The sequence below is a fragment of the Ischnura elegans genome, chromosome 12 (genome assembly GCF_921293095.1).
Source record: "Ischnura elegans chromosome 12, ioIscEleg1.1, whole genome shotgun sequence".
Taxonomy (NCBI): domain Eukaryota; kingdom Metazoa; phylum Arthropoda; class Insecta; order Odonata; family Coenagrionidae; genus Ischnura; species Ischnura elegans.
In genome coordinates, this window is record NC_060257.1 from 36,739,875 (window position 1) to 36,762,088 (window position 22,214).

At 37.1% G+C, this 22,214-nt stretch overlaps 1 protein-coding gene across 1 annotated transcript; it reads left to right on the top strand.

The window, feature by feature from the left end:
- The first annotated feature begins 515 nt into the window (after positions 1–515).
- On the top strand, positions 516–21,689 carry LOC124168992 (ATP-binding cassette sub-family F member 1). Its single transcript, XM_046547435.1, has 12 exons — positions 516–1,538; positions 1,626–1,675; positions 2,751–2,992; positions 5,867–6,101; positions 8,368–8,600; positions 8,918–9,155; positions 12,310–12,505; positions 14,460–14,638; positions 16,003–16,101; positions 18,843–18,977; positions 19,088–19,160; positions 21,077–21,689. The coding sequence occupies exons 1-12, from the start codon at positions 626–628 to the stop codon at positions 21,262–21,264; spliced, it is 2,781 nt and encodes a 926-aa protein (XP_046403391.1). The 5' UTR covers positions 516–625; the 3' UTR covers positions 21,265–21,689.
- The last annotated feature ends 525 nt before the right edge of the window (positions 21,690–22,214 follow it).

Consider the following 22,214-nt stretch of genomic DNA (forward strand, 5'->3'; position numbering starts at 1 on the left):
CCTTCCCTTCCAACCCTTTCCCTATCCCAGAGGATATAAGGGCCATGCCCAGAGGTGTCGTTGGGCTCCTAATGTGGCGGCGCATCTTTCCTTTTTCCTTCCTTTCCTCCCCCTCCCCGGGTGATCGGGCACGATTGCTGGGTCACGGCCCCGGTCTGTTGTACCCTCACAGGGCTCCCCTGAGCCCTCATTTCTTCTTGTAGCTAGGGAATAGCCCTGATACACATATGTATATACAACATATATCCAAAGTCACTCCGAAGGAGCAGGGGCTGTAAGGAAGACTGAAATGTGGCCTAGTGAAGTGATTGTACGTATCATCTCTAGAGCTTCAGGGCCTAAGATCTCGAAACGAAGTTTTGGCCGATAATAATGAGTATTTAATTAAAATTATGAATTGCTAAAGTTATTTCAACCTCATATTTCAGTATCCTGGATTACCGCAACCCGGCAGATAATATACATATCGATTACTCTCGATTCAATCGATCCTTCGATATGAAAGGAAAGTTCGATTCGATGTTTCATTACACGTGAGGGTTGCCGATTGCCAAGTGTGGTGCGTGTGAATTACGCTCGTTACGAAATTATTTTCTGGGGTCATTGAAAAATATTTGGTGCAACAATGCCGAAGAAAAGCAAAGGGTCTAAAAGAGATGCAGATGATGATTTCGATGCTCCTGCTAAAGCGGTTGAAGTGGAATCGGCTCCGGCTACGGGCAAGAAAGAAAAGAAACCAGCTGCCAAAAAGAGTCAGAAAGGGAAAGGTAAGAAAGACGATTGGCCAAGTGACGACGAAGATACAGGCAAACTGAATGTACATGATGATGTTGAGGAGGAGTTAATTACTAAACCCAAGAAAGCTAAAGAGGCCAGCAAAAAGAAACAAAAAGGCAAAGATAAAAACGACGACTGGGAGGATGACGATGTTCCAGATGTTCTCCTCGAAGTTGAGGAAGAAGTTCCTATTGTGCAACCTGTGAAGAAAAGCAAAAAGAAAGCGAAGGATAAGAAGAAAACTCAAAGTGATTCAGAGGATGAAAGTGTCAGTATCAACAAAGAGGAAAGTGATGATGAAATTGATGTGCCTAAGAAAAAAGGAAAAGCTAAAGCCAAGAAGAAGGAATCAAGTGACTCCGATGATGAGGCTGTTCAGAAACCTAGTATCGAAAAAGAAGTGCCGAAGGAGAAAGGCTCGACGAAGTCAAAATCGAAAAAAGGTGCAAACGTAGAAAATGAAAACGAGGTCCAGGAACCGGCAACAAAGCCAATTCCTTCAGGGAACGAAGAAAAGGCCGTAGAAGATGAAGAAAGTAAAGACAGTGAGGATGAAGTTGAAGCTCTAGTGGTTGAAACAAAAAAGCTGACGGTTGGGTCTGAGAAGAGCAAGGGAAAGAAAGCTGAGATAAAAGTTAGTGACAAGTACAAAAAGAAGGAAACTAAAGCAGAAATTCCAGCTGAAACTCCAATGGAAGAGGAGAATAACGATGAAGACGAGAAAGAAGTTGAGACTGGTGCTCCAAAAGAGGAGTCTTTGGGTGAGAATAAACCCCTGTCAATTTTTAATAGGTCTATTTTTATTGCTCATTTTGAAGTGTTAACGCACATTCTTTCATTTCTTACAGATTCATCCAAGAAACTCACTCACAAGGAAAAGAAGAAGCTGAAAAAACAGGTACATAATGATAAAATGGAAGCATAAAAGTCTGTGATATCTAATTATTGTGAACATGAGCTAGGGCTTTACATTTTTTGAATCAACAATTTTTGGTTTAAAGGGTTTGTATTAGCTGGAGTGGATGGAAGATCCATTGACGAAGAAATAAATGTCAATGAATGATGCTTTTACGATTTTTTCGGTTCATTAGGGAAATGAAGAATGATCAGTCCTTATGATGAGGTTTAAAGCAATATTTATTAATCCTGTGCATTAGTAATTATCTATCAACTTATGCTAGGGGGCCAAATTCTTAAGCGGTGTCGTCGATGAAAAATAATGTGTACTTTGGATTCATATTACCCCAATTCTTAACTTCCCACTTTAAGTCACATATTGTCTCCTTGTTTTTGACAGGTTTGTGTAAATTGGTTGATTAATGTTATCTATGGAGTTCCTAATGATGCTTCTGAACTTGCAACTAGTATTTTAGTATCAGTAACGATGTTTGTGGAGTATTTGTGTTTTCATGTGATTATGTCCATATTGAAACAACTAAATTTTGATTCAGTCGCTGTGAAACAATTTTGTCTTGAACCCCTGAGACGTTTAACAATACAACCATCCCTCTGTATCTTACAATTAGAACACCATAGTTAAAATCTGTGCTGATCTAAAACTTTGCCCTAGCAGTTGAGTTGAGGAACATGGATGGCTTCGAAAGATAACACGTCCATGGTTCATGTTGAGGAAATCTGTTGTTAGCCATTCTCAAACCTCAGGAACGTTAGTAAGTGTATGAGCGGTAGGAATTTTTTGAAAGGCGCAATAGAGTGAAGCCTAATGAATTTGTGAGACATTAGAACAAAAATCTGGACTCCTTTTGGACATGGGATGTCTGGTCACTTAATTCAATGTAGGCCTCAACAAGGTTTTGTGATGGGCTCTCAACCTCAAAAATATCATTGAAGTAATGTTTCCTGTTGTTGTATATAAATAAGAACTTATTTACAGTAAAAATTTATAGGAATGGAAAAAATATTTATGTATTTTCACAAATTTTTAAACGAATTGTTATTTCTATTTCCTTTAGCTTGAATATGAGAAGCAAATGGAGACGATGACTAAGAAAGGTGGACAAGGACATAGTGAGCTTGGGGAGAACTTCAGTGTTTCTCAGGTGGAAAAGTCTGCAAATCAATTGCAGGCTTTGGAAAATGCTGTTGATATCAAAGTGGAAGGATTTAGTATTTCTGCCCGGGGAAATGATCTTTTTGTGAATGCTAACCTGCTAATAGCTAATGGTCGGCGATATGGTCTTGTTGGTCCAAATGGGTAAGTTGATAATATCTGCTAGATTTAACGTTTAGCATTTGTCAATATGTAGTCAATGCATTTGTGTAGATAAGGATTAGTAAAATTTTACTTTTTTTTTCTAAGCAAACTCTTTCTTGCAAATATGTTGGGTAAATCTGAAGTGGGTAATTCAGTTGACCACAGTGGTGTGTCCAAGAAATGAAAACTTCGGGAAAGGCATAATTTTTATAATGGAAATATATCAGAGTGAATGTTGTGTTAATGCTTTACTGAGTGAAATATAGCAGATTATATTGATGAATTTAGTGGTTTGATGTGAAACAACACATAAGAATATGGAAGAAATATCAAAGAAAATAAATATAAATTATAAAAGAAATATAAACTCTGAAGGCAACACCAGATGCAGCAGTACATGTATCACATTGCTCGTTGTGGTGTACTACATTGAAAAATTAGCTACATAATTACAGTAGAGATTAGAACAAGTACATTGAGAGTGTGTAAGAATACATTACAGAAAAAGTAGCTCATCAAGTTTCAGTATCATGAAACGTGATAAAAACTCTAGTCTTGAGTTATGAAAGTATACCGGGACTAGCCGCGGTGATAACTTTTTACGGAGTCACCCGCAATGCACAAATAGTGCGAAAAATCCACAGAGGAAAAATCATTCGCCTTGACCGGGATTCGAACCCGGATCTCTCGATTTCCGGCCGAGTGCTTTAGCCAGTTAAGCTACCGAGGCGTCATTCTCCCCTGTGGAAATTTGTGGACTATACCGGACAAGGTGGTATGGACCTGGAGGTGGTGGTCCATACCACCTTGTCCGGTATAGTCCACAAATTTCCACAGGGGAGAATGACGCCTCGGTAGCTTAACTGGCTAAAGCACTCGGCCGGAAATCGAGAGATCCGGGTTCGAATCCCGGTCAAGGCGAATGATTTTTCCTCTGTGGATTTTTCGCTCTAGTCTTGAGTGCCTGACATGATGGCCGAACTCAACTGTTTTAGTCTGTCCCTTAATTTTGATTTTATTTTGGCTTAAATCTCCCATCAGAAAGGAGCAATTTCTTTCAACTTCCGTGTCATGCCTTACGGCTTATGTCATTTTATTTGTTTTTTGTTTTTTTTTAAATTCCATTATTTTTGTGATAAATCTATGGGAAAAACAAATCTTTTCTTCTTATTTCTGTAACATAAGTTGATTCTATGAGTCACACCTGAGATACATAGATTTAGCCCCTGTGGAACTTGAGGTTTGCTTCCTCATATTCAATTAATTCTAATGATTTTGCGTGTGATTTGTTGGAACCTTTCCGCTTTCATCACATTACGAAACTCATCACAAATCTATACAATTATGAAAACCCTCCAAATCTTCTTTAACGTATGTAACCCTGTGGATCACACGAGAGACCCTCAATTCCACTACTTGGTCATTAAAAGCCCTTTGGGCAATCCCTTTCCTTCTCCCATTTTATGTACAGTGGAACCTCGTTAAAACGAGTACGGACTATAGCGACACCCCCGCTATTACGAGAGATAGCCGATGCACCGTCAATTGACCTTATAATAAGCGTGTTAAAAAATTCGTTTTTTTGAGACCCTTTCGGTGTTGGCTCTCGCCATAGCGAGGGTTTCACCGCCGGAAGACTTTCATCAAGACTCCTTAACCTCTGTAATTGCTAGCGATCTGTTAGAAATGGAGTTAATGGAGTGCTCAGTCTCAAATTTACGTGGTAAACTGTCGTTCGATAAATATAATGATTGACGAAACAATGCTTTGCATGATTTTTATTGAGTGCGGCGCTTATAAATTGTTTGTATAGTTAGTCGTTATTTGAGTAAGGAAATTTAGTGATGCAAAAAACCATCGCCTTTCGTCTGGATTTATGATTACGTTTATCAGATAGATGTTTATCTGTCACCGCACCACCCCTGTTCCTGTATATCTGTTCGCAACAGGTATATTGGCTATTATTTGCTCCACCTCCGGTAAAGCGACAATTCGCTATAGCGAGTGTTTATTAGTGCACCGTGGGCTGTCGTTATATCGAGGTTTCACTGTATTTTACATTTTTTGGGTTTAAATCTAGCAATTGGCACTTGAAATTCATTCATGATGCAGTTGTCATTTTCTTTCCATGGATAAAATTAGATTACACGTAATGGTCTGCCTGACTAAAAACCACTCAGAGTGTATTTTAGGTGGGGCAGGGTGCCATAATAGTTTGACTCTGATTAGTTCATGGTTGTATCATCATAAGTTAACTATCTGTAAATTGGTTCAATGCAGCTCTAAACTCAGCTCTTTGAATAGCTAGAATGTATGCATGCATATTTTTTTTTCTCTTTTATATCTCAATTAAACTCAATCTGAACATTCCCATGTCTTTCCATCGAAAGGTCCTTTAGTGGTTGTTTTCATCAGGCTATCATGTCTCATGATGTGACCCATTAATTATTATTCCTTTTTCATCTCATGGTTTCTTGAAAATTAAGCTTTTCCCCCTTTTTTGTAATGACTTTCCCATGCTCACTCGACGGATCCATTTTATCTTCATCTTTCTTCTGCAGCACCACATATCAAATGTTTCCACTTCTGCCATTTCTAATGTTTCTGCTGCTGTAACCATTAATACCATGCTGCCTTGAAGTTGCATGCTCCTTATGTAGCATCTAATGAATTTTTTTCCTTTTGATGGATGGGTTGTTTCATAAAATAAAAAAAATAGCAGCTGATCTTTGTTGGAAATTGTATGTTTGATTCCAAGCCTTAGGTGGTGTGTTTATAATTTTTTGCTCGGTTAAAAATTCACCGTATTCATTACAGTGAGCTCAGTTTTCAATAAAGAATTTTTTATTCTTTTGCATCAATCTTGTGGATTAGGCATGGCAAGACCACTTTACTCAGGCACATTGCATCGCGGGCATTCAACATCCCATCGTCCATTGATGTACTCTACTGTGAACAGGAGGTTGTGGCTGATGAACGCACAGCTGTTGAAGTAGTTCTGCAGGCTGACACAAAGAGAACGGCACTATTGGAGGAATGTTCTACCCTTGAAGCCAAGCTAGAATCTGGAAAGGGTGATGCAGAGGAGGTTCAAGCGAGACTGAAGGAGGTGGGTTCTAATTGTGTTGTCTTTAATCTCTGTACTTATTCTGTTGTGAAACACATCTTTTTACTTGACATATTATTTCCAAAATAGTAGCTTACAATCTGTTATGTAGGCATGTAGAGGGCCACCTGAAATTTCTTCATGTTTCCCAAAAAATATCTAAATTTAAAGCTTGATTAGTCAAATTAAAACTTGCTTAATTCATCCACAGTCAACTCTTGATTTTCCATGCCACATTTGGAAAAATACCTACGAAAATACATGAACACATTTCCTTCCTCAGCTCACCTCACTTTACACTGCCTCCCTTTAATTTATCAATGTCCTCCATTCACTTGACTCATTCGTTCTAATATCACACTCATACCATCAAATTCTTCAAGTTCACTTCATTGCTTTCACTTGTTCACTTTAGCTTAAATCAATGCAAAATTTTAAAACGTGTAAGTCAAACCTGTCGACACATTCATACTTCTTGGAGCGCAAAATTTACTCCCCACTCTTCAAAAACACATCCCACTTGCTCACAATATTTTACCAATATTACCATATGTCACACCCATTTCAATTCCCTCCATTACGACTGCAACTTTGGGGTATTCAACGCTTTGCTTCGCTTCCTTACCCTCTCCCAGCAAAAAATAATCAGGCGATTCAAAAGCACTGCACTTCGCCCCTTCTCCCACTCAAACACTCTCTCCCTCTCCCATCGATCAGCCATTTGCGTTGTCCGCAAATCCCCGTGCTCCTGACTGTGAGAATATCCTTTCCAGGCTTTACTTCTTTTCTCGTTCGGGAATGGCCGCGGTCAGCCTCCTGACGGTCCCCAATCACGCCCTTGGCCTCCTCTGATGGTCGATTGTTGATTTATTTTCATCACCATCTGCTTCTTCAGCTCCTCGGTTTCCTCTGTTTTCTCCTTTATTTCCTCTATTCCAGCCGTCAGGTTATCTTGGCTAGAATCTAACTCCTTCAACTCATCACTAGTCTCCCCAACTTCAGCAACTACCTCTCCCATAGGGTCGTGTATTTCCTCTATTTTATTCTCGGCAATTCTACCGCTCCACTCTTGTAGGAACTCCGTCATGCACTCTTGTATTATTTCCTTTATCGACTGCCCTAACTTCTTGTCTCTTTATTCCTGTTCTTCTCTTCATTGTCTATCTTGCCTATCCTGTTCTTCTATCCACTGCTCGAAAAATGTTCTTATGTATCACTCCCTCCATTTTAAAATTCCTGCTATCTACGCAAATCGTATTTCAGGTTTCATGTGGTCATGGTTTACACAAGTAATTGTGCCCTACACGTTGCGGTGCCAAAATGTAACGTTTCAATTTACTCCTTGTTACACAAATATGAATTGTTCACTTATTTCCAACTAAATTTATAAATACTTTGGCGAAAACATGGGGAGTGCCGATACGCACACCCGCATGCCACTCTTTTCACAACCATACTCCGTCATTCTCTGTCCCTCGCCGTCATCAACAATTGATCCATTATAGTTTTGCTGTCCATTATTGCCTGCTTCAGTGGTTTTCTCCTGCCAAGTGTCACATTAATATTCAACTCAAAATAACTCAAAATTAATTGTTGCAGAAAATAAGGTGCACATTGGATATATTTGGCTACCGAATCCCATCTAGTATTAGTTAAAATCCTTTGTTGTTCTGTGAAATATTGGATTCCTAGACCTATCTGTTTGGCAAAATATCTCTGTCATGTCATTGTTTCTGTAAGACATAGGAACATAGTAAGGTTTTATGATGATCTGCTCCATTTGAAATGTAGATGTGAAAGATATATACTCAATTGCTCAAGCAATCACTACCTAGCACGTTGCCTCAGAATTTCTTGTGGCTCACAGCTCAATTCATGTAAAAGCTGTGCAAAGTCCATATGAGCTTGAAAACTTTGTAGTACAAAAAAAAAATGTAGTGCTCTACGAATCTAGTTAACTTGAATCTTAGGCTTTATCTATGGGAACATATTTTGGCTTGCACTGGTGTTTGATTTGCTGCAGCTACACATGAGTTTGTGCTTGCCTTTAAAAATTAGTGGTGCTAGTTGTATTATCATTTAATACATAACTATCACAATATACATACTGTGTTGTATCTTGAAAAAGTAACATTGTAAAAACCATTAGCTCAATTGCTGTAATTCTGGAAAAGAAACTGTAAAATCAAAATGTGGTGTACAGATTTAAATTAAAAAACAATTATTTTTTATGGGACTACCCCATTCTAAATGGTTTCTTGCTTCTTAGGTCTATGAAGAGCTCAAAGCAATTGGAGCTGACTCAGCTGAGCCTCGTGCAAGAAGGATCCTTGCTGGTTTGGGCTTTACCAGGTCAATGCAAGATCGTGCCACTCATCACTTTTCTGGTGGATGGAGAATGCGTGTTTCCTTGGCAAGAGCCTTGTTTTTGGAGCCGACTCTCTTGTTACTTGATGAACCTACCAATCACTTAGATCTGAATGCTGTCATCTGGTTGGATAAGTAAGTCTTTTATTAGAAGATCGAATTGCCATTGTTCATTTTTAGAATGAATTAAAGATCATTAGCAGACTCCTCTTAAAAACATTACTTTGCATACAATATTTTTTGAGGGCAACTATAGTGCTACCCATGGTAGAGGCCTAACTAATTACTATGGACTTTATTCCTACTCTATTGGGGTTGTGGATAAACTCTCCATCAATCTTAGTCTTCAGACGCATATTCTGGCAGTGGTACTGCAGTTCCTAATTCTTGTATAGATTTATTGTATATTTTCTTTGTAATTTTTATTATTACAAAGAAATCATTCATTGCAGCTATCTTCAAGGGTGGAAGAAGACGTTACTCGTGGTCTCCCACGACCAGAGTTTCTTAGACAATGTATGCAATGAAATAATTCATCTTGATCAACAGAAACTGTTCTACTATAAAGGAAATTACTCAATGTTTAAGAAAATGTACTCACAGAAACGTAAGGAAATGAGTAAAGAATATGAAAAGCAAGAGAAGCGACTCAAGGAGTTGAAGGCTCATGGAAGCTCAAAGAAGCAAGCGGTGAGTGAACTTAAAAGCCTATTTTGTCCTAAGACATTTAATGTAATGTCATTTCTTTTCATTTTATACATTGTGCTCAAATCCATACACTTGGTGTTTCGGGAGGAACCTGAAATACTCAGGAGGTGGTAAGGGAGACATATTTATGCATTTTTTGTCCGTCAACTTGGAGTCGCAACTCCTTAGTTACAGAGCTATGGCAGCGCTAATACGGTTTTGGATGGACTTCGCAGTTACCATGAAAATGGTTTTTCTTGGGCAACTAGCCTTTTCAACATTTTATTTTATACTCTGGATTTTTAAGGACATTAAATAATTAAGGTTGGATGAAAATGTGCCATAAAAATTGTGTGAGACAATTTTTGAGCTTAATTGAAGAGCTTTGAGCAAGTATTAACAATACCATTGTGTAATCTCACCCATTTTGAAATTGCATAATCATTTCACACAATTATAATAGCACATTTTCGTCCAAAGTTAATAATTTTGTCCTTGCCACAAAGGCTGTATACAGAAAAATAACCATTTTCATGGTAACTGCAGAGTGCATCCAAAAAAATGTTTGCGTTGCCATAGCTCAGTAACTATTGAGTTGCGACCCCATATTTGTAGGACAAATAATGCTTAAAATTGTCTCCCCTGAAGTGTTGCAGATTCCTCCTGAAACACCCTGTTTAATTTAAAACATTTATGTGAGACTGGTAAAAAATGAATCTGATGGCAGTGGTAGCTCGTTGGGTGAAGTGGGTGAAGTGCCACTTTTATTTTAATAGGAAACATATATTTTTTATTTTAAATATATACTTTTTATAAACATTGATCAATTCGTGAACATTTAGTGTTGAACATTAAATGTGCATATAGTTTGGTAGAACTTGTGAGTGCTGTACTCACACAAGAGTCAGTCAATCAGCAACAATTGAGTCACCTCAAAATCAAATTAAAATTATATAGTTATTGTCAAATTATCCTCTGTGTGAGTGCGGAGGAGCTTATATTGGAGAAACTGGTTGCACTATCGAGACTAGGCTCAAGGAGCATTAACACCACTTAAGACTTGGGCAATTGGAAAAATCTGCCATTGCCGAACACTGTGTGAGCCAAGACCACAAAATAAAATTTAAAGGAGCGAAAATACTTAACCACGCCAAAGGTTTTTGAGATGCTTCATGAAGGAAGCTATAGAAGTAAAACTGGAGGAAAATACCTTCAACTGAGATACTGGGTACTCCTTCAGCAATGCCTGGAAATCCACTCTAAATAAGTTATTAGAAGTGAGGGAAAGTTCACAAAAAAGAAAATCCAAAACAATCACCATCTAGCATCACATAATTTTTAAAAAAAAGGTCACATAAGGAATTATATTGTTTTATAAGTTACATATAGGTGCTATAAAAGAACTGGAATCATACTTTTTAGTTTTTTAAAATATTTTGATGAAATAAGTTTATTGTAACAATGAGACTTAGCAACTACAAACAAAGTAAACAACATTCAGCAGCCCTGAGGATGAGCCCCGAGTCCGAGCTTGAAACATTGGCTATTATGGAATAATTAACCTGGTGGGAATCCCGAGAAGAGTTTACCCACTTTTAGTCACTTCGTTAGGTAGTTTACTTTCACTCACCTCACTTCAGTAGTGAGTTTGGCGAGAGAAGGAAAAGTGGGTTTGATGCATATAGGTACAAGGCATATGGAGGACAGTGGTGAAGAGGACCTTATTCAAAGTAAAAAAACCTCCTCGAGTAAGCATGTACAAATGTCTGAAAGTGATGCGATTGGTAATTGACGTAGGAAATTAGATCTAATACATAATTACCTTTCATATTAACTGCATGCATTTTTTAAAGGATTTCCTCTCAGTGATTGGTCCTTGATTGTTCTCACTGTCCCAACACTTAGACTTAACATTGTAATTTATTGAAACAATTTGGTAGATTGTAGGGAATGATAAGTGAGGAGGAAAAAAATAATCTTCCTCCTTCGGCTATCATCTTTTAATGACAAAAAAAAGTTGCCACCCATTTTTTATAGGTTGGTGTTGTCATTAGAGTTTTGGCTCATTAACTCATTTAGAAAGAACTGCTCATTAATCCTTAACTGCATGAATTTCTAAATATGTGCCAAAAATGTTTTCTTTATAAAATATATCTAGAAATGAATTTCTTGATTGAAGCTTTCATGGCTCATGGTGATTAAAAGAGAGAGACCTACGGGTGAATGCCGCATGATGTAGTGGAGATTGCCCCGACGTTTCGCGACTGGCTGTTGGTCACTTTTCTTTCCCGACTTCAGATCATTCCCTTGAAGAAGTGACCAGCAGTCGGTCGGGAAACGTCGGGGTAATCTCCACTACATCACGCGGCATACACCCGTATGTCTCTCTCTTTTAAGCACATCTAGAAACGCTTCAATTACTATATTTTAATAACTTTTTTTGCTATTTTGTTAATGTTTAAGGAAATATTCATAATATGTATCATATATGATATTGCAACGTTTATATTTACTCCTTAACTTCTTAAATATTGTTAATACAAAATGAAAACACTTTAGTCAGTTCTCCCGACTAAAATATCGGGAGGGACGACACGCACACCTGAACGCCACTCTTTTCACAACCATACTCTCTATTCTGTGTTCTTTGCCTTCAGCAACAATTAGAGTGTAGTTTGTCATAGATGATACCAAATGCAGTGTAGGGTTAAAGAATGGAATCCCTCAAAAGAGTTTTTAGTACAACAAATAATGAGAGGCCCATGCCAAGGCCATGGAGTACACAGTGTGTCTCTTGAGAGTGACTCAGTTGAGGTATGCCACTGGTTAATTTGATAATGTTTTTGCTCTTGAGGTTGTTGAAGAGACTGAAATGAAAGTGATGAAGTCGAATCATATTTCTTATAAATGAATAAATGAAGTCTAATCATGTTCTTATAAATATATAACTGCTGGTTCTCCTTCTCTTGGCTACTAATGGGCAATGCTATGCTTTTTCTGCAACACATCCATTTTCCTTGTAAAGGTGCAACTCATAGTTTAATTAGGGTAGAGAATCTCAACGAGCAAAAGAGATCTGCTTAGCCTTCGAGAATGTTGTGTCATAACTCTTGGAAATAATCGTCATCCCTCTCATTTTGATCCTCGATATCTGCAGGAGAAAAAGCAAAAGGAAGTGCTGACCAGGAAGCAAGAGAAGAACCGAAGTAAAGCTGGGCAAAAGGGTGGAGGTGGAGCTGGTGATGATAGTGAAACAGGACCTACTGAATTACTGCAGAAACCTCGAGAGTACATTGTCAAGTTCAGATTTCCTGATCCACCTCCTTTACAGCCTCCGATTCTTGGATTACACAGTAAGTCATTGTCAATGCTGGATTACATGAAGGCCTAATTTTTCAAAATTTAAGTATATACCTACTTACAGGCGGTCCTCGACTTTCGTACACTCGACTTTCCTACAATTCGCACTTTCGTACGTTCAAAATTGACACCTTTTACTTGACTTTCGTACGCTAAATTCGGACTTTCGGATGTTGGTTTGTAATTTTTTTAAATTCCCGCGATGTTTATCGCGCATCCCAACATTCAATTGTTTCAAATGGCAGTATATGCGAACAACACGAATGTATATAATGACGGGAATTGTTGGTAGTTGACTCTAATCTAGGTGATTTATTTGGGAGAGAGACTGCCTGCTATAGGCTCCTTTATCAAGAGAAGGAGAAAGCCTTCATTGGAGATATTTTTCAAAAGAAGTTGACTAGACATCATCGAATAGCTTTCAATAAAACTTGTAAGATCTTCTTTCTAATTGTGTTTTTTTCGTTTTAGTGCTGTTTAATTCATGTACACCTTCAGCAACGATATTGCACGAAATATCAGCCGATATCCGTTTGTCTTTTGTCTTTTTTGAATAACTTGCGAAATATACGCGATCACGAATGTCACCTGCCGAATGTCGAATTTTGGTGTAAAAATTAAAAGGTATCCAGAGTGCGGGTTCAACAATTACATTTTGTAATGCTTTTTGATGTCTTTTTATTTATAGTGGATGTTATAAGTGGAATGTCAACTTAATCGGCAAGAGGAAGTTCCACTCGATAGCAAACGGAGTTCTTGTTATTTAAACTTTTATTTGCATTTTCAGCGTATTTTCGAAAGAAATTAGATGATTTGAGGAGTTTTATTGACATATTATTAAAATTATGTCAATTGAAATAAAATCAGTGAAAAAAAGGTTTTAGTGCGTTATTCCGCTCTTTTGGAACGTAACCCCTAATTAGTATGGAAGTCAATCGTTTGACTTTCGTAAAAGTTTTCGGGAACGCAATGAGTACGAAAGTCGGGGACCGCCTGTATATTTGAATCTGATCCATGATAGCTAAAGATATTTTTACCTTGTTACTGACATTTCTTATTTTCTTTTTTACTCTAATTTTGCTAATATTTAATTACTTTATACAATGTAAGAATAAAACATACAGTGAAAGCTTGATTGATTGAGTGCTCATGATTTACTGAAAATCACTCACTATATCATATGCTCGTTGTATCCAAAAGTAAAGGATGAACTCCCTCAATTCCCATATTCTCGTGCACTTTAAACTTATATTTCATATTGGTGCTATTGCACGGAGAAATTAGATCTGTGGTAGCCTTAACATCTGTGTTTGTGGCTCCTTCGAGATGCTTAGACGTTTAGTGGCTGGTGAAATAAGTATTATAAAACACCTATTTTCAGAGGTATTATTTACACGGTCTCAGATAAAATAGAACAAAAGTCAAGTCAAGTAAAATAAGTGTCCCATTTACTTTCAAATTAAATAATTTAGTCTTGACCTGAAGTGGCTTGCCTTTCAATATCGAGCGAGGAAATAGTTTGGCCATCAAAACCTTAGATGGCTACAGAAATTGTTATCAGCATTTTCACTTAAGTATATGTTATTCTTCATTTTACCATAAAGATATACCATATTATTTAAAAAATAGAAAGTCTGGTGAATTCATTGTGTATGATGGTGTTGAATCGTTTTTGTATGTGTGTTGTTAGTCTAAATATATGTGAATTTTATATAAGTGAAGAAAATAGAGAAGTTTTATTTGTCCAGGGAATATTTCTGTTATTATTGTGATGGGAGAAGTATCATTATTCCAGATTCAAAATTATTGGATAAGACTGTAGGGTAAATTAAATCCTTTTGGGGTAATTTTTCTGTTTGATTCAGGCCTTGTTTGTTGGTCAGTTTCATGAATTTGTATTAAATCTTGTATATTGCATGTGTTATACTTCCTGTTTTCTTCTTCCAGATGTAACATTTGCTTATGAAGGCCAGAAGCCTTTACTAGATAGTTGTGATTTTGGTATTGACCTTAGTTCACGAGTTGCTATCGTTGGTCCAAATGGAGTTGGAAAATCCACATTCCTCAAATTACTTACTGGAGATCTAACTCCTCTTGTTGGTGATGTCAAGAAGAATCATAGATTGGTAAGTTCTTCAAGCTTTTTCTTGAAAGTTTGTTTTTGCTATTTTGTTACTGGTTGAGCTAATTGTAATTTGAGGAATGTTTTCAATTTTAGGGAATACTTATATAATATAGCTAATACCTCACCCACTTTAACCCCGCCCTCCCCTTGCTGGTCAGATACCTATCCTCACAGGAAAAACCCTCGTCCCAAATCAAGGCTGCCCCGTTCCCCATTACCTCTCACTACTCCATTTCGTGTTTAACCCTCACCCCTGCCCTTTCAACCAGTCCTTTTCCTTTCCGATAGATGTCCTTACTGTCGTTTGTGTACTTTCTGTATAAATGTATGATGCATGCAAGATCAGTCTCCTGACGATGTAACCAAGTTACAAAACCCGGGTCGTTCCCATAATTAAATAACAGTGAACCTTACAAAGTTTTATTTCCTTACTTCCAATACTTATATAATTTCAAATGTAGAAAAATTTACTACTTACACATTTATACTTTATTTGTAATCGATTCCTTTTTGTTGTTCTTGAATGAAATTGAAAGGAAAAGCATTATTGTGTCGTTAAATAGTTAGAAAGTTTGCATGTCTGGAATCTTAAATTATTTGCTCAAAGGCTTATGAAGTGAAACCTTGGTATTTGACCTAATAGTAAGCAGGTTTGTTACTATTAATTCATTGTGAAGAAGCAAAAATATTTTCTCTAAGTGTTCATTATTGTTAAAGCTAGGGAGTACAGTTTCAACTCAGCCAAATCTATTTGACATTTTTACTCATTTTTCTTTTTAAGTCTTTGACTGAATTTTTTAAATAGAAATTGCAAATTTTTTGCATGAATACATTTTATTAATGGTTGAAGAGATACAGAAGTGGATCCAGTTAGTAATACAGAAGTAACAGTAGGCATTAATGGTGATCCCAATAAATTTTATTTTCTCTCGTCAGCTGAAATTAAATTTTGCCCATAGCTCAGAGCTTGGGTTTTCCAATGCATAGTATTTCCAGAAGAAACTGCATGAAATTTTGATTTTCTGACACATTTCCAGAAAAGCATGGAAGTATAATTTTTAGTTTTAAGGTTTTCGCAGCGATTAGATGCACTATTATAATTCATTTTCGGGAATACCTCTGCGTGCTTAATATTTAACTCAACGTTTCGTTCCACTTACTGGGAACGTCGTCAGGAGAAGACGTATTCCCGAAAATGAATTATAATAGTGCAAGTATAATTTTTCTTACTGTCAATTAGTGTGGTATAATTAGTAAAGCATATTTTGAGTTTTAATGAAAATAATTAAAATCTGCTGAATCTCCTCAAGCAAATCTGACTGAATTTGTCTCTCTGGTGATTGAACCTTTCTTTTTCCTTTTCAGCGCATAGGAAAATTTGACCAGCATTCAGGAGAACACTTGACTGCTGAGGAATCTCCTGCTGAATATTTAATGAGATTATTTAATTTGCCTTATGAAAAGGTAAATATTTCAGCTCCATAGTTCATATGAATTCCAAAAAATTTATTTTAAAAATATATTTGCGTCATTTGATTTTAAAGCTAGGAAATGATAAGACCATTTAATGAACTTTGATTGTGTTTGATTGCTAACCTGGTATCTGATAATACAATGTCTTCGTTCAGTGTATGATGATGGCCTTTGAACACTTGAGCTTTGAGTGTTTGAATGGGTGCTTGGGGGGTAATTGTTATTCAATTAGTATTTTTAAACAGTTATTGAAACCAATTAGAGTAGAGATTAAATATAATGAATGAAGTTGCTTGAAAAATGATGGTTCATTTGGTTTATGCTCGTTGTGTGAAAAATTGATTGCAGTCTGATTGTACAATTGGTCAATCATCTCATATGGATATGTGCAGTGACGGATCCTGGATAAGGTGGGCTAGGTGTGTGGGTAAGGGAGGTAAGGTGGGCTTACCTCCCAGCAGTAGCGGGGGTGCGAGAAGTATTATCATTTTGTGTAGTGTAAATTACCGTATTTGACGGCATATAAGGTGCACCAGCATATGAGACTCACTCTCATTTCAGTATGGCAGGCACAAGAACAAAAGACCATGGGAAAACAAGCCACCACAACAGCTTAAGTTATTACCTTTTAGATCTTATGCGATCGTATAAATAGAAGTGAGATATCGAGTGAGCTTGATTACGTATTTATACAATCAAGCTTGTTCAATATCTCACTCCCAATACCTTCGATATCGCAGAAGTGAGGAAAACGTTAGTAATATATAATATAATAAATAAATGACATCATATAATAGCATTGAGCTGAATAATGACAACTTCAACATTCTTAGATTAAATAATAAATATGTATATACCTATTAGTAAATGTAATAGAGTCAGTATTGAATATTAACTAGAGATGGGTCGAATAGCAGATTTCTCGAATATTCGAATACCTCGAATACTAAATGATGACTGCTGGAATGTTTGACTCGGTTGCCTATGCAGCAGGCACCACAAGATTTTGGGGAGTAATTTTGATTTCCTTTAAAGGATTCGAACAGGAATTTAGCTAATTAATGGCTATTTTAATTTTATGGAAACAATTGGGCATATAATTAATTCAACTAACATCGCTTTACCCCCACTCCTGCTGCCAAGTGCTAGCTGACAATCTGAGGCATTTTGTAAAATACAAGCTCTTTTCCACCGGATTTTCTTCAATTATTTTCTGTCCATCTTTGGGAGTTCTCACGAGATAAGAAGATGAATTGGAAATGCTATCAGGGAGAAACCAAATATCCTGAGAAAATATCCCTTCGTCTGGGACTGTAACAGTAAAGATTTATAGCACCGCTCATAAATTGTAACTTGATATATGTTTTCGGAAAAAAATACCACATCAACTTCCTAGAAACTCTGCTGCTCATATCGAGTCTCGCCAGAATGCCAAGCCTCCGTCCTATTTTGACATTTATTTCCTTGCGTAAAATGCTTACATAAAGTCAGAAATGCGTCGCGTTTGGTCTTGTTCTTTTTTAAATTACGCGCACATTACTTATATTTCAATCCAATAAAGGTGTAATAATAATTTCCGAAAGTCATCGTTAGACACCTTTCGGGCTAGTAGATGACTCATGCAGCAGTTGACCTCCAGAAAGGGGGAAATTCGAAGCAGGTAGGTAGAAAAAGGCCAGTGGGTGAGAAAAGGGGGTGGGCGCCAGACACGTTTTTATTTTCTCGCGTAACTTGATATTTTTTTCAAAGCTAAAGTCTTCCTAATATGATCCCTGCGCGAGCTGGGACCTTTTTTTATTTCGGAGAAGAGGAAAGCCTCAGAGGGGGATAGCGGATCTTGGGAAATGCGCTAATGTTACTATCCCACGGTACTCATGCAGCAGTTAAGCTCCAGAAATGGGGAACTTCGAAGCAGGTAGGCAGAAAACGGTCAGCGGGTTAGAAAAGGGGGGCGTGAGACACTTCTTTATTGTTCTCGTGTAACTTGATATTTTTTCGAATCTAAAGTCTTCGTAATACCACCCCTGCCCGAGCGAGGACCTTATGCTTGATTTCGGAGAAGATGAGAGAGTCAGAGTGGGTGAGGCGAATGCTGAATGGAGGGGGATAGCAGATCGTGGGAAATGCGCCGATGTTACTATCCCACAGCACTGGAGTTTCCTGGTGGGGGAAACCTGGGATTTTCGGATTTTTTCACCCGGATCAATTTAGATTCCCCACGTCGAACTCTTTTCACCTCTCTGACCCGCGAATATGATGTAGTTCGTCAACTTGCCTATAACGGCGCTGCATGCACTAAAAGACTAGAGTTGTGTACATTTTTCCGAGTCAACTACCAACGACGTGTGTGCGACAGTGTACGACACGAAATTCAAAAGTATTCGAGGTATTCGAGGCGGTACTTTTCGCATAACTATTCGAGACCTCGAACATCGAATACTTTCTAGTATTCGAGTATTCGCGGATACTATTCGCACATCTCTAATATTAACCCATGTAGGTCAGACATTCACATATAAGTGGCAGGTGGTTTTTTTAAGCTCTTATTTTGGAAAAGGTGCATATTATGTGCCTTCAAGTACGGAAGATACCCAATGGGGCTATAGCCCCTTCTAGCCCCTCTCGGTATCCACCACTGGATATGGGCAGGCTTGTGTCTGCAAACTTTTTGGTAGAATATGTCTGTTGGTAGTGATAATGTTATTATTTTTTCCTTTTTCTTTTTTCTTCAGGCAAGGAAGCAATTAGGAACATTTGGTCTTATTAGTCATGCCCATACAATTAGAATGAAGGACTTGTCTGGTGGCCAGAAGGCTCGAGTCGCTCTGGCGGAGCTGTGCCTTAATGCTCCAGATGTTGTTATTCTGGTGAGTGTTGCATACGATTTTGATTGTTATCCAGTCAAAGATTTTTTCAATCATATGTCGACTTGATTTTTACATGAATGATCTGATTTTGTTTGCTTTATGTTTTATAGGATGAACCTACCAATAACCTTGACATAGAATCTATTGATGCATTAGCGGAAGCAATAAATGAGTATAATGGAGGTAAGATTTTTATTTTTAAAATGTTGCATTGTTTTATGGCATAATATGCTTTAGGAAGAAGTATCCCATTTGCATTTAGGCTGTACCATTGCGTTTAGGAGTCCCTTGGTATTTGCTTACAAGTAACACCTGTCTCTTACATGTCATCATGAAGGAACATCTTTTTCGGAAACATTCAATTCTATGAATGACTAATATTGTTTTTTCAGTTTAGCACCCTGAATCTGGCTTTGTTTGGCCTTGTTTGATGCCATGTTAGGGATATGCTGGATTTTGGATGCTGTGGCAGTACTCACTATCACTAGGGGTCTGAGATGTTACTTTTTACTATAGAATTCAACAAATTATTACGAAATTCTCATCTCTGCAACTTGTGTCTTGGAAGCAACACAATATGTTATACAAAACTGTATATTCGATTTTCTAAATAGGTATCTCTGTTGGATGGAACTTTCTTACAATCTTACAATATTTTTTTTACAATAAGCGATGTAGAGAATGTATTTAAGAAGCCTTCCGATACTCGTGTCAGTCTTTTGTCTGCTCCATGGTGGGGTCAAGAACACAGGTCCAAGTCTGACCTGGGAAAGTCATGTGTGCATTGCATCAGCGGAATATGCAGCAGTTTCTGACTTGACTTTAAACCATTAAAAAAGTAAATGTTTGTATCCACTATAGATACAAAATAGCAAATTTTTGTTAGGAGTGAGGAATAGTATCAGTAGGTCAGTAGGTACACAGTTCTCGGTACTGCCGGTTTTTGGCTGTGGAACTGATATTGAGAACTGGCTGTGTAAAGTTGGTACTTTGGAACCGGCTTGGAACGTTGGTGAGGATTTGAATTTGGCGCCCAAATCCTAAATGGTCTGCAGCATATTTAAGGCCAAAAAGCGAAAAGAGATTACAAAACGCTTATATTTCTTTCTGATTGCATAGCATTCTTTAACTAACGAGTTATTTAAACTTTTTTGATGGCAAATAAAACTATGGAGATGATATTAAGTTTTTTTTTTACAGAGCTTTCCTGCTAATTTATATCTTTAGTGAAATCATTCTCATTCACTTCTTGCGATTGTTCATTCAAATTTGCCATCAATTCAGATAATAAGAATTCATCCTTGGAACCGAGTTTCAAGAACCAAGAACCGATTAGGGAGAACCGGAACAGTACCGAGAACCGATAAAATTTAACAACCGACTTATCTGTAATTTCCATTAATGCTTTTTTTATTTAAATGTTTATTCAGGGTGTCCAGCGACCAGGAAAATCAGGAATTGTGCATGAATTTTTAGTCCCTGGAATTATGAATGAAACATTCATGAATTTTTGCTCCAACTGGGAATTTCAAATTCATTTCACAAAAAATTTTGCCAGTTTAACACCCATTTTCTGGTCTGAAATGTGTTCATCATAATTTTAAGTGCCGTAGCTTAGTAGATTTTTATAGCCGCATCGAGACGTGGAATGTCAGACGAGACAGCAGAATCGAAATGTCTAGCACTCTTGACTTGAGAAAGATTCAAAAACTCGATGAATAGAAGTCCACGTGATGTCAACATCTAATTATGAGGTCGAAGCAGCTTCTTGGCTTGCTTTGAAAAAATTTAAATTTTACATACAATGTGTGCTAATTAAACTATTCCTTGTCCTTGTAAATACATAAATATAATATTATTTAAAAGTATTAAAGTAATTTTGGGTGTTTCAAAATTCTTATCCATGGCAGTAATCACGTAAAATGGACCTGGAATTTTGTAAAATTTCCTTAGAAGATCTGGGATTGTGCATGAATTTTTCTGCTCTGATTGGCTGCACATCCTGTGATTGTATTCTTGATGATTCTTTGTCTAAAATATCTATTTTATTTAAAATATTTTTTTTTCCAAGAATATCATCATTATTTATTTTTTTGCAGGAGTCATAATCGTCACCCACGATGAGCGCCTCATCCGTGAAACTGAGTGCACGCTGTGGGTGATTGAGGATAGGACTATTAATGAAGTGGATGGTGATTTTGATGATTATAGACGTGAATTGCTTGATAGCCTAGGAGAAGTTATCAATAGTCCAAGTATTGCAGCCAATTTGGCAAACAAACAGTGAAATTAACCGGTGAATAATTCAATGAGTTTTTTAAGGTTAATAGTAATTTAATTCAGTGGTGGTGCTCTAGGTTTCATGCATTATCTTACTTTCCTTTAATGTATTAAATCTGATGATACCCGTCGCAAACTTTCTATGTGACATTGTTCTGTTAATCATGTATTGCTGTTTTGATGAAGCTTTTAAAATTATCAGTCTTATTTGGAAAAAAACATGTTAAATTCTTAATGCTACAACTGTTTGGATTGCTTGTTAAAGTTATGATGAATTTTGTAACTCTTGTTGAAATGTGTGCTCTGATCTGAATCGTGGAAATGCGGGACAGTGCATGAAATCATTGTCGTTAAGGAATACATATTTATGCGTGAAAAATTGGAAAAATTGTAATGTGTGAATGATTAATTAAAGCTGGTTTTTATTTTTAATCTATTCTTGTCTTCTCTTAAAATGGGATGACTCTACATAAGGTGTTGAATGTGGAATTTTTCTGGGATGTTTGGTTGAGAAAATTCATTAGTGAAAGAGTAAATACTGAGATAAAAAATCTTATTTACACTTTTGGCAGAACCATGTAAGAAATTGGAAATTTAAGGAAATTTTCCAACAGTGGAAAATCCGTCATAATAGGTAGAAAATAGGTGAAAAAATAAAGTGAAGCATTGTGAAGATAGAGGTTTCGCTGTGAGAGGGATATCAAAGGCAAAGCTATTAGGTGTTAACCTTTGCTTAAACTTACGTATGAAATTGTTTTCATTATTTTCATTATTCATCATCATATTAGGATTGCCAGATAAAAAATTAATTCTACTCGAAAAAGGCTATTTGGGCTTCCAGCCGGGTGGTCTCTCTCCATTCTGGACTTTTTGGAACACGAGTCTGGTTCCATCCTCAGGGCTAATGGTGAGTGGATGAAGTTTGCCAGCTTATATAGTCTTCATCGGTTGGAAGGT